Source organism: Suricata suricatta, chromosome 1, assembly GCF_006229205.1.
Source record: "Suricata suricatta isolate VVHF042 chromosome 1, meerkat_22Aug2017_6uvM2_HiC, whole genome shotgun sequence".
Lineage (NCBI taxonomy): Eukaryota > Metazoa > Chordata > Mammalia > Carnivora > Herpestidae > Suricata > Suricata suricatta.
This window is the reverse complement of record NC_043700.1, coordinates 42,219,515-42,231,836: the sequence shown is the minus strand read 5'-3', so window position 1 is coordinate 42,231,836 and position 12,322 is coordinate 42,219,515. Positions and strand designations below refer to the sequence as shown.

Below are 12,322 nucleotides of genomic sequence, written 5' to 3'. Positions count from 1 at the left end.
TTACAAGAGTAGAAACTACATGTGTTTGAGTTTAATAAACTGGAAAGAAGATCAGGGTGAGAGCCAAACTTTACCCTAGCTGGGATAAGAACAGAAAAGTAAAAGAATAATGCAAAAATTAGATTTACCTAGCCGAAGCCTCTTTCCATCATTAAAAAGGATTTTACCCCCAATTCCACTGTGTGGGGGTTTGGGGGAGGGTTCCTCACACCATTAAGCAATTCTTGGACACCAACTGGGTGTTGTACAATTCAACTCAATTCTGACACTACCTAGCTGGAGGTAGCATTGGATTCTACAGCTAGTCCAGCAAGAGTGACCTCCCCCATCTGCCACCCAATTTCAGTTCCCTCTATTTCTTTTTTTGTTTAATTTTTAATGTGTATTTTTATTTTTCAGAGAGAGAGCATAAGGGGGGAAGGGCAGAGAGAGAGGAAGACACAGAATTCAAAGCAGGCTCCAGGCTCTGAGCTGTCAGCACAGAGCCTGATGTGAGTCTCGATCTCACAAACTGTGAGATCATGACCTGAACCAAAGTCAGATGCTTAACTGACTGAGCCACCCAGTTGCCCCCTGTTCCCTCTATTTCTGACCAGCAGGCTATAAATCAGGAGTTTCCACGATACCCATCTTGGATCTGATTAATTTTCTAGGGCAGCCCGCAGAACTCAGGAAACCCTTTTACTTACTACACTATCAGTTTATTACAAAGGATATCAAATGACAGAAATCCACAGTCAGGGCAAGGTCCTGAACGAAGTAGCTTCTAGCCTTGTGGAGTTTAGGGCCCAGCATGGTGACATGTGGAAGCATTCTGGTTCCCTAAACTTTTGGGGTTTTGTGGAGCCTTCATTCCATAGGCATGATTGATTAATCCACTCGCCATTGGTGATTGCATTCAGTCTTCAGGTCCACTCCCTTCTCTGAAGGTAGGAGGTTGGGGTAAGACTGAAAGGTTCAACCTTCTAATCACAAGGTTGGTCCTTCTGGTACCTAGCCCCCATCCTTAGGTGCTTTCCAAAAGTCATCTCATTTACATAAACACAGGTGTGGCTGAAAGGGGTTTGTTAAGACCCCTTTACTGCTCTCAACACTTAGGAAATTCCAAGGGTTTTGGGATCTCTGCGCTAGGAACAGGGATGAAGACCAATTATTTATGTCTACTTAAAAATCACAATATCACAATCATCCACTGGTAATCTTGGACAAATTTTTTACCATTTCTAAGTCTCCATTAACTCATTTGTGAAATAACTTTGCATGTCTCTTTGGAAGATTAAATCCATTCAAAAATCCTAGTACAGCTGAGTGATGGACAATTAATGGTACAGGAACTTAAAGACAATGAAAAGGAGCGCCTGGGTGGCTCAGTTGGTTAAGTGTCAGACTTTGGATCAGGTCATGATCTCACAGTTTGTGGGTTCAAGGCCTGCATCAGACTCTGTGCTGACAGCTGAGAGTCTGGAGCCTGCTTTGGATTCTGTGTCTCCCTCTCTGCCCCTCCTTTGCTCACACTCTGTCTCTCAAAAATAAATAAATGTTAAAAAAAATTTTTTTAAAGAGCTTTAGGAAAAAACATAGAGCATAGCCCAATGTGGTAGTCATGAACATGCACTGCCCAGGCCTCCCTTCAAGGTTTGATGCCCAACTACAGAGAGTGTGGTCAACTGCCAACCAGACAGCTGTCAGCTCCTTCAGGGGTTTCCTCAGCTGCAGAGAGCCACCCTAGCTGAAGTCACCCCCTTTAAAGAGGAATCTGATAACTGAGGGAGCGGGGTGGCGATGGATGAAGTCCTGGCCATTTCTGCTTGACAGGGGACACTAATGGGCAACACATATTCTAGAATTCCCTTACAGAGTGGCCAAGGCTTTTGGGGGGGGTCTGTATTCTTCCTCTCCTTAATCTTCTTCCTCCCTTTTCCCTTCATGGGTGGTGATCCTTGATACCCCAAACTCCTTTTCCAGGTCTGCTTCTGGAAGAACCCAATCCATAATACTTAGTGTTCAGAAGATCATAGGTACCCAATTAATGGTAGCTATTGCTTTTTGTTATTGTTATTGCATTAAAATAGAAGGTAGAGTCTAAGATAGGGCATTCTGTTCCTTACCCACCCAACCCCTGCTCTATAAATACTTAGGACTATACTTCATTATGCTAACATCTTGGAATTACTCTTTGTTACGGACTGAATGTTTATGTCTTCCTGAAAACTCCTATGTCAGAATCCTAAACCCCAATATACTGGAACTATGAGGCGGGGGTGGAGGCTTTGGCAGATAATCAGGTCATAAAGGTGGAGCCCGCATGGATGGGATTAGTGCCCTTATAAGAGAAACACCAGGAAGCTCCTTTGCCCTCTTTCCACCAAGTGAGGCCACAAGAAGGTGGCCATCTGCAACCAGAAGAGGGCTCTCACCAGAACCAGACCATGCAGGCACTCTGATCTTGGTCTTCCAGCTTCCAGAACTGCAAGTGATAACTTCTGTTGTTTATAAGCCATTGAGCCTGTGGGGTGTTTTGTTGTAGCATTATCTGATCTAAGATACTCTTCTTTAAGTATCTGCAGGGTCTGAAACTCATCTAAAACTTCCTTCTTTCCTCCACTACTTTGTTAGCTCACACCTAGTGGGCATACCCTTTGAATCTGTTGATTAATTTTTAACTTTCCTGGTTTTTTATCATGATATTTTTGAATAGCTAAATTCTCTTTCAACATGTATAATTTAAAGAAGTTTCTGTTATCCTAGGGTACTTTACTAAGTGCTAACCCAGTAAGCCAGCCTGCACTCACAGGGATAAAAATTTACTAGCTGAGGTTAGATCCACACTGCAGTTCACAGTGTACTTTCGGGGGTACCCAGTCACCTAATTGCAGCATTGGTTATCTTGCAAGGATTCTAAGTCTGGCTCCCTCAGGAAGTGCTGTGCAGCCCATGACTGGGATTTGTTTTCTCTACAGTTTGATGTGCTTGCTACAAAATACAAGTCAAAAGAGTTACCTGCATGGTGAATATCAGTGGAGAAACAATGTGAAGACTGTCCTTGGTTTCCCTAAACTTTGGAAACTGGCCAGTTGGTATCTCTTGAGAGGCAACTTTCCATCCATAGTCCTCTGTGTAACTGTAACCCTGAAAACTGGAGGAAGCTTGTCTGCCAACCCAAAGCGCTAACACACACCAACCCCCAAACACAGGAAGTCAGCGAAGTCAGACTTCACTTCACTATGATAGGAGTCTGACTTCACTGTGACTTCACTGTGACTTCAGTGCCCACCCAGGGCACAGGCTAGGAGCACTTTCAGGAAGGCCCAGGAGAGACTGAGGACATGCCCATCCCCCTTCCTCTCTCCTCCCCAAATGCATACTCTTTCTCCTCTCCCCACACCTGCTCTCCCTCTGCACACTGCAACCCTGTCACCCAGCTGGCAGTGACTGAGAACTGCCCAGCCACGTCTCCAATCTTGTCTTTGCTGTGGCTCTGCTCTGACCCCTGTCACAAGGCAGCAGGTGTGCAAGAGAAAGGAGAAGCAGCCCATATACGTGGAGACTAAGACCATCAGAATTTCAGGAGCCATCTGGTCTATCTGCTGCACCCTACAGATGAGAAATGAGAGGCTTGTGTGTCCAAAGCCATACAACTAGTTTGTGGCTGAGACAAGAATCGGAACCAGGTTTCCTAATTCTGTCAGGACCAGTCACTACCTGGTTCGTGTTTTTTCTCCCAACTTGATCTCAGTGGAATGATGGGTAGATATTTCAACACTCATAGATTGCTTTCCAAGATTTTGAACACCCAATTAGATTCAAGGGAAATGAAAGCTTGAATGTCCCCTCTTCAGTCAAGCCCTCCCTGAGTCCACCAACTTGAAGTATCTGAGAAATTCCTCAGCCCTTTACCTGTACCCTAAAGGGTATTCCACTTTCAAGAGGAGAGAGGGATCCTGCTGCGAGACTCAGCCCCGGTGGGGTGTGGAAACGCGGCCACTGCCCGCCCATGGCTCCTTGTTTTCACTCAGACCCAACTCAGACTCAACATTTGTCACTTCTGCAGCACAGCAAGGAACCAGGCTAAAACATGTAAACAAGGACTCCTCAGCAGCTCGGGCCCGTGGGAGAAAAAAGAGTCATATGAGACCGGGTAGGAAGAGTTGTAGAGTCTAGGTCATTCAGTTTGGCTGGGGGTTCCCTATGACATGCCTCCCTCTGAGAACTTGGCCTTACTTCCCCGTGTTATCTGTCCAAGCTGTTTCTGCTCTAGGCTCGCTGACTCACCCACAGCCACAAACCCAGTGCTGTGGCATACCTTCTAGCCTGTTCCTAGCTCCGCACTCAGCCTCAAAGCCTGTGTCCCCCCAGCGCCATGGTAAACACCAGGCATGTAACAGGCACCGGGCTAAAATACAGTACGATGGCACGGGCAGAGGAATTAAGTCAGTGAAAGAGAACGCGCAAAGGAAAATAACGGCTAACATGATGTCAGCCCCCAACACAAGCCTTTCAAACAGCGCCTCCTTCCCCAGAATGGAGTCCGTGTGAGAGCCATCAGGCGGCCTGCCCAGCTCCCTGCAGCCCGCTTGGCGCTTGTGCCCAAGCTACTGCGCCTCCTCCTCAGCCCCGCAGCTACTGCGCATCCTCCTAGAGCCGCAGCGGGTGCGTCTGCGGGAGGTGGGTGTGGGGAGGCGCCACAGCACAAGAAACTTCATACAGTCCAAGAAGAGGCAAGGACAAGCACTCAGATTTTTTCTTTTAATCATTTACCAGATAAAAAAGAAAAAAATAGTGATTGTTTCTCTTCACCCCCAACATTTCAGTTTAACAAGGTCAAGTAGGAGAGAAAATGCTGAACAGGAATTCATGCTCCTGGCCCGGAGCAAATTCCCTCGGCTCTACAGCACCTCTGGGAGGAGGGAAAGGGCAAAGGGCTCCAGACAGAAATACTTGTACTGCGGAAGCGGCAGCGGCAGCGTGGCTGTCCTCCTTTCTCCTCCCCATTGCCAGAGCATTCGGACCTTCCTGTCTGCCCCCTGCACCATCCACCCCAATCCATCAAAGGAAGTAGGAAGATAGGGCTTCAGGAGGCTGGACGGGTGGAGCGCAGGGCAGGGGAAGCACACAGCAGACACGGCGGAAGGCCACAATCTTCTGCCTCTATTGCACATCCTGGCTCAGATTCCCTGCCCTGAGCAGTGGGCTGCAAAGTGAAATGCTCCTGAAGTTCAAACCGAGAACCAGTGGTTGTGTGCCAGGCTCAAGAAGGGGAGGTGTGCGGTTGTGTGGTTTGTTCTGATACACACATTTAAGTTATATGTAAGTTACTCCAGGATGGGGGCGAGGCAAAGATCATGCCTCATTAATAAAAACAGATAGAGTTTGGACACCTGGGGCCCTACCGGTGCCTGGGCTTCTCCCCCTCAAGTTCAAAAGACTAACTCTCCAATCAGCAGATCTTCTGCATAAGACCGAAGAGGCAGCAGTGTCCACCAACTACACAAGCCCCCTCTCCAGTTGTCATGACTCTGACACCCAGGGGTGATCTCTTTTTCTGAACACCTGGAGAATTTGGCCAGTGACCCCACAGGACAACAACCTTTTACACGGTATGTTTTTCCACAAAGTGGCAGCTGTTTGATTTTCATTCCTCTCAATACCAAGGAAACCAGAGTAGGACCAGAACACGTTGTTTACCCGACCTTACAGACAGAATAGAGTCCTCGAAAAAACAGTGGGGAGGGGAGAAGGGCCTGATTTTGATTTGGCAAGGCTGCAACTCTTTCACCTTCATTGGCTGAAACAAAGCTGGTGGGTGAAGACAAACCTAACGGAGCCAATGGCAAGAACTGCAGGCTATGAGAGACGACAGGTCAAACACAGAACTGTATAAATTGTGGCACTATAAAGATGAGAAGGCAGGTCCATGACACCTGCTGGGAGCACGCCTTGGGAGCACGCTTCCAGAAATTACATCTGTCCGTAGTAAGCGGTAGCATCCAGATAAGTCAGAGTAGTTCTTCTTCCTCCTCTTCCCAACAAATTCTGAGAGTTTCTCATTTAAATAACTATGTACATACACACAAGCCTGGTCTCTCTTTTACATGAGGGTCCTTCACTTGAGGGTCCTAGAATGGCTTTAGAGAGTTGGTTCCAATTGCCTTTTTGGAGATTTACTGCTTGGGACCAAACCTGTAAGGAGAAGAAATGCCTGAATACTCTACCAGGTAGATCTTTAAGGTGAAAACATCCCAGTGTTAAGGGATTGAGTCTTAATATAAATATAATGAGCCCACGACTCCCTTACGGGGTTTGGTACCCTGGCAAATTGAATAACTGGGCTGGGACTCACCAACCCCGTGCCTGGTAACCGTCAGCCAGAAGGCCCCATGCCCACCAGCAATCCTGGGAATAGAGCTCCTTACCTCCCTCTGATAAGGACAGTTTCTCAAGTTCGGCTTCAAGTTCAGCATCCGAGATCCTAGGGTTAGGCACACTGTTGGTATAAAATGTCTCAGGGGGGTTGTCAGGCAGATCCAAAGGTTCTTTGGTGGTATCCTGAAGAAGGATGTCCAATTCCTTTTCTAGTTCCTCACTGTCAAAATCTGGAATGAAAGGATAACATGAGGACACATAAAGTCAAGGGAGGAAATGCATCAATGAGTCAAGGATTGAGTCAAGGCAAAACTCAAAACTAAGCTCAGCTTTACATAAATATCTGGGCCTCCTTGTGGTCAACAAAAATCATGTGAGTTGGGAGGAAGAAGGTACCTTCAAGCAAATACTCTTTTCCCACACACAGAGCTAAGCCACCTAGGGCTAACACCATGGAACTGACCCTGCTTCCCCTTGCCCTTGAAGAAGGATCTTCCAATCACAAGTCTAATGAGTCAAGATTACTGCAGCCCAGAGGGGTCAACAGCCTCCCAAGGGGGAATGACAACTCCTTCTAACTACTGCCACGAAGGATCTCCAGAGACAGGAGTGTGCTGCCTGCACTAGGAAAAGTGGATCTGTGATCAAAACTATCACAGCACAAAGACATGAAGACCTACTAGGAAGGAAGAAAAAACAATGCCATGTCAACTCACCTAAGCCATTGGTCACCCCACCCGCCAGAGTCTGAGAAACTTCATCCTGGGTGTCACACAGCTGTAAGAGAAAAGAGTAAGGCCTTGAACACTGAGCGGCATCTTTCATGTCTCAATGTTCAGGGTTACCAAGTAATGCTTCCCCATCTGAGAATCAAGAAATTCTTCCTCAAGTTCACAAGGCACAGAGTCATGTTTGGGAAAAGATGGAGTACAGCAAAGTCACATCCGCCCTCAGTAACTTCCTCCTGTGATTTTCCTCCCTGGCCCCTTCCTGTACCTCTTGGATCTGATCCACAAGGCTCTCTGCCTTCTCCACCGTGACATCCTTCATGGAGAGTTTTAGTGCTCCTACCCCAGCCTGATAGGCATTGAAAACCTAAACCGAAGGCAAAGTTATCAGTGCAAGTGAAGAACACTGGGCAAAATACATACGATACTGTTTCATCTCCAAAAGAAAATCCGAGGTTTTGTTTGTTTTAACCACTCATGCTTGATGCATCTCATGTTCACCGAGTCCAAACCTTCGCAAGAGGAGAAGCAAAATCCCAACCATATCCTGAAAAATACCCAGGCCTCCTCCAAACAGCAAAGCCAGAGTGGAGAGAATGAGGAATGTATGCCTGAGGGACCACCCGGGTACTGGAGCTGAGGGGCAGTGGCTACCATCTGATCTGTCTGGGAGGCATAGATCCGGTCCAGGATGCCTTGAACAGTGTCCAGCTTGGCATGAAGGGCTTCAATGCGCTTCTCTGTCCGTTGCTTGGCCTTAAGAGATCTCAGTGCCTGGGTGGGGGCAGGGGGGATGCAGTGGTCAGGGTTAGCTACGCAGGCCAGAGGGCCAGATGAAGCAAGGCTTTCCCACATAATAAGAGCATCTCAGGCTGCCTACTCTCTTATTAGTAAAACAAGCTGTGGTACCCGGGCCACCTACAGACCCTTCCCCCTGAGGCCTCAAGCTCCTCTCTGAATTTCTAGGGTACCACCTCCCACTGCCAGCCAGGGCACAGGTATGCAGCTGGAGGTGAAAAGAGAAAACTCACAAGTTGCTTCTTTCCTGCTCGGCATGCCCGGCGGGCTTCTTCTTTACACCTGTGAAACACAGGGGACAGATCAAGATGACCATGGAACAGGATGGGGGTGGCAGTGTCCTGAAATGTCCCCAAGTAAATCTGAAAATCAAGTCCATTCCACCCAAAGGCCAGAAAAATAATGCCCAACAGCCCACCGGCACACTCCTGCAGCAAGCTGAGACATAAAATTAAACATATGCATGCGAGAAAGGCGAACTAAGGAGAGGCTCTTTCAGCCCACGGGGAGAGAGAATGTGCCAACAAGGCACCTTAACAACAGATTCCCATTTCGGGAGCCAGGAGATAAGGACGCAATTCCTAACACCAACAATGACCTTGGACAAAGTCCCTGGTTTTCCCACAGTGCTGGATATCCCCCGCTGTAAGGAGACCATTTTAATTCAATGTCTATGTATCCTACGTTTTGCAGAAGTGTTCATGTGCCTTTAGCAGGGATGCCTTGTAAGGCCATCCGGGAAAGAGCAGGAATCCCTTAGAAGGACCCTGAATGGCAGAGACCTGTCCTGTTCAATACTGTATTTCCAAGTCCCTAAGATAAGGCCAGGCTCAGTGAACACTGGTTAAATGGATACTGGCATGGAGGTGCATAAACATAATGCTAACAGATGTCATCTCTGGGGGAAGTATAAAAATTCATTTTTTTTTCCTTTATGATATTCTGTGTTTTGCATGATTGCTGCATTGAGCACTTAATACTTTGTAATTAGTAAAAAACAAAAACAAAAAAAACCCCCACAACCTGTTAAAAAAAAAAAAAAGGACTCACAGAAACAATGCCTTGCCAGCTCTGAGGGCCAGCCAGGCGTGGGGGTCGGACAGTGCTCAGCCAGGGGTAGTTACCTCTCTGCTTCCTGGGATAAGGACTCCACTTTGCGGGAGAGCAGCTGCTCACTCTGCATCAGCTGGTAGACCCCAACATCTACGTCGTTGACAGGAGAGACCTTGGCGTGTGGCCCTCGGGCAAACTTCACAATCTGAGGGACAGGGACAAATTACTGGGGCCCCTCCCACGAACACGGAGAGATCCCCAGGCAGGAATGCTGGTGGGCATGTCATCAGTGAGTCAGTGAATGGACAGCTGGACTTCCATACCTTTTCCCCATTCTGCTCGAGAACCGTGACTCTCTTCTCTTTCTGCAGCTGCAGCAACACCAAGTAGAAGGTCCTCTCATCCGGGCAGGAGCCCGCACCCAAGGTGCTCAGCTCTGACAGGGCCACCACAGGGTGGGAGGAGAGAGGGGAGTTCTGATACAGACGATACACCTCCTCGGCCTTCTCCTGCAGGGAAGGCGAATGTGCTTACGGGCCTGGCCACGCCCCATGGAGCCCAGAGAGCGTGTTTCTAAACTGTGACCATGCAGGATGAGAGAAGGGCGCACTGGCCCTACCCTCCCTAAAGTAGCAGCTTTGGAAAAGGAAAAAGGATTTGTGTTTTTTCAAACCATGGAGGAAGTTTGGTGTATGCGGATGAAACGAGGTACGTGGTATCTCTGGAGCCAGCTCTGGGCTTGCACGTCCACCTGGGACTTTATGTTTCTGTGTCTCCTGGCCCAAGAAGGCAGAGGCAGTGTGATGCAGCGGCTCGGCCATGACTGGGAGCTGAGGTGTGGTTTTGGGCTCCGCCTATGAGGCCCTGCACCAGTCAGTCTCACTGGTCCTTAGCCTCCCCCCTCTCACAAACTGAAGAAGGAAGATGAGATAACATCTACGTTCCCTTCCAATGCTGGTCTCTTCATTTTTATGCCAACTGCTGACACTGCCAATGAGAGCATTACTGAGTCTATAATGAGTCTCAAGAGAGAAGTATGTGACAACGAGGTAGGATAGGGCTTTTGTGAGAAGCCTTAGAAATAGAAGTTTCAAGAAACAATGCCACTGTGCTCCTCCTACATGGAAATTACTCTCTCAGTTTTCCGCAAACAAGAAATATTTACTGAATTAGGCACAAAGTGCTATGAAAATCTAGGGAAGTAATCTAGGAGTTCAGAGATTGTGTGGGGGAGAAAATGGTTGTTGAGCAGAATTCTGAAGGATGAGTAAGTCCCGAAGTGAAATAGGTGGGAAGGGCATCTCAGGAAGAGGGACGGTCATGAGCAATGGCAGAGAGTATGTGTCAATAAGATGTTTATGGGAGGGGACAGGAAGGGGAGAGAGAGAGCAGAAGGACTTCTCTCTTACAGAAGATGTAGCAGCTTCTTTGCTGTCCTTTATCTGCAGATGGTGGCAGGCATGGAAGAGAAATTGCAAGGCTGGATTAACAGATCTAGCTGACAAGCGGGAAAGGGTGGATTATGGGAGCTAGGCTCAGAGGCAGGCAGACCATTTATGCAAGAGACTAGGAGAAACTGAACAGGGCAATGCCAGTAGGGAAGAGTAGGGATGGGTTCAAGAAAAATCCAGAAGATAAAACAAGCAGTCCATGGTAACTGGGCAAGGAGTGAAAGGAGAAAGAGGAGTCCAGAATGACTCCTGGGCTCTGGCTTGAGTAATAAGGTAGATGAGAGGCTATTAATTAACAGCAAGAACACAGAAGGAAAATGATATTTTACAGGAAAAACAAAATATTCCATTTGGATATGTTTTTGGGATGCTTGAGGTGCATTCAAAAAGACACATACGTTGGGGCGCCTGGGTGGCTCAGTCAGTTAAACGTCTGGCTTTGGCTCAGGTCGTGATCTCATGGTTCATGGGTTCAAGCCCTGCATCAGGCTCTATGCTGACAGCTCAGAGCTTGGAGCCTGCTTCAGATTCTGTGTCTCCCTCTCTCTCTGCCCCTACCCTGCTCAAGCTGCCTCTCTCTGTCTCTCAAAAATAAATTTTAAAAAACATTAAAAAAAAGGCACATACAGCAGATAATTGGGTATACAAATCTGAAGCCCAAGGGAGATGCCAGAACAGGACATATAACCCACATAAATGAGTTACCTAAGGAAATTTTGAGAGCAGAGTAATAAGCTGAAGGAAGACGAATGTTTAAGAGATGAAGGAACTCATAAGAGAGACCCAGAGCACCACTAAGGAGAACTGAGCAGAACCCATAGTGTAATGACAACAAAACCAAAGAAATGGAAAATTTTATGGAGTAGTCATAGTATCAAAGGCAGAAGAGTCTAATAAGATAGAAACTGAAGTTTTCATTTGATTTACCTGCCCTGTCAAATGATAATGCTTACTATAAAGCTATGTAATAAGAACAGTGTGGTATCCACACCAACAGATTAATGGTAAACAACTTTAATAAATGTTAAACTGGCAGGGGCGCCTGGGTGGTTCAGTCAGTTGAGCATCTGACTCTGGCTCAGGTCATGATCTTGTAGTTCATGAGTTCAGGCCCCATGTCAGGCTCCGTGCTGACAAATCAGAGCCTGGAATGTGCTTCGGATTCTCTGTCTCCCTCACTCTCTGCTCCTTCCCTGCTAGTACTATACATCTCTCTCTCAAAAATAAATAAAATATTTTTAAAAAATTTTAATAACTGGCTATCCATTTGTAAGAAAATAATTTTTCTTACCAGATGTACAAAAAAAATGCCAAATTACTGAAATTTAAATTGAGGAAGTATCTTAAAAACCTAATTAACCTTGAAGTAGAGGATGCCTTTTAAGCAAGACCAGAAATTCAGTAGCTGTAAAGGAAAATTTTAGAGATCTGACTATAGAAATATGGAAACTTCTATGTGGTAAAAGACATCATAAATAAAAATGAAAAGCAAATGAGACTGGCAAACAATATTTGCATCCCTAATGCTAAATATATTATATCTACTCCTAATACATAAAAATACCCATATAAATATAAAAGACAAACAATCCAATATAAAAACGGGCAAAGGATATAAATAGGCAATGTATAAGAGATACATAAATGGCCAGCAGATAGGGGAAAAGATGCTCAAATCCGAAATAGGAAATACCATTTTTGTTTGTCATATTGGCAAAATGTAAAAGACTCATGTTACCCAGTACTGGCAAGGATGTGGGGACACTGAACACTTGAATGAAAGTATGAATTAGTACAAACTATTGAAAAGTAATTTGGCAACTTCTGTACATAAGCATTTCTAGAAACTAAGCCATAAAAATAAAAATAACAATGGAAGTACTGTACAATGGATGTATACACAAAGCTGTCAAAGAAGTTTTTTTTTTT

The 12,322-nt window shown here is 46.3% G+C and overlaps 1 protein-coding gene and 1 long non-coding RNA gene across 4 annotated transcripts in view; both read right to left on the bottom strand.

Moving 5' to 3' along the window:
- Positions 1–4,376, bottom strand: part of LOC115290042 — an 11,658-nt gene extending 7,282 nt beyond the window's left edge. Inside the window, exons 1-2 of one of the 3 annotated variants that reach the window (XR_003907928.1) lie at positions 4,304–4,376; positions 3,001–3,136 (exon numbers count right to left, since the gene is read on the bottom strand). This is a non-coding gene — a long non-coding RNA (uncharacterized LOC115290042). Of the gene's footprint in view, positions 1–3,000; positions 3,208–3,897; positions 4,012–4,303 lie in introns of those variants that run through there. The other 2 variants (XR_003907932.1, XR_003907927.1) reach the window with 2 other exon arrangements.
- A 356-nt stretch (positions 4,377–4,732) lies between these two features.
- Positions 4,733–12,322, bottom strand: part of CHMP7 (charged multivesicular body protein 7) — a 12,357-nt gene continuing 4,767 nt past the window's right edge. The window contains exons 3-10 of the mRNA XM_029937708.1: positions 9,266–9,451; positions 9,014–9,147; positions 8,123–8,171; positions 7,746–7,865; positions 7,360–7,458; positions 7,080–7,140; positions 6,414–6,593; positions 4,733–6,180 (exon numbers count right to left, since the gene is read on the bottom strand). Coding sequence (XP_029793568.1) covers positions 6,128–6,180; positions 6,414–6,593; positions 7,080–7,140; positions 7,360–7,458; positions 7,746–7,865; positions 8,123–8,171; positions 9,014–9,147; positions 9,266–9,451 — 882 coding nt within the window. The 3' untranslated portion in view covers positions 4,733–6,127. The remainder of the gene's footprint in view (positions 6,181–6,413; positions 6,594–7,079; positions 7,141–7,359; positions 7,459–7,745; positions 7,866–8,122; positions 8,172–9,013; positions 9,148–9,265; positions 9,452–12,322) is intronic.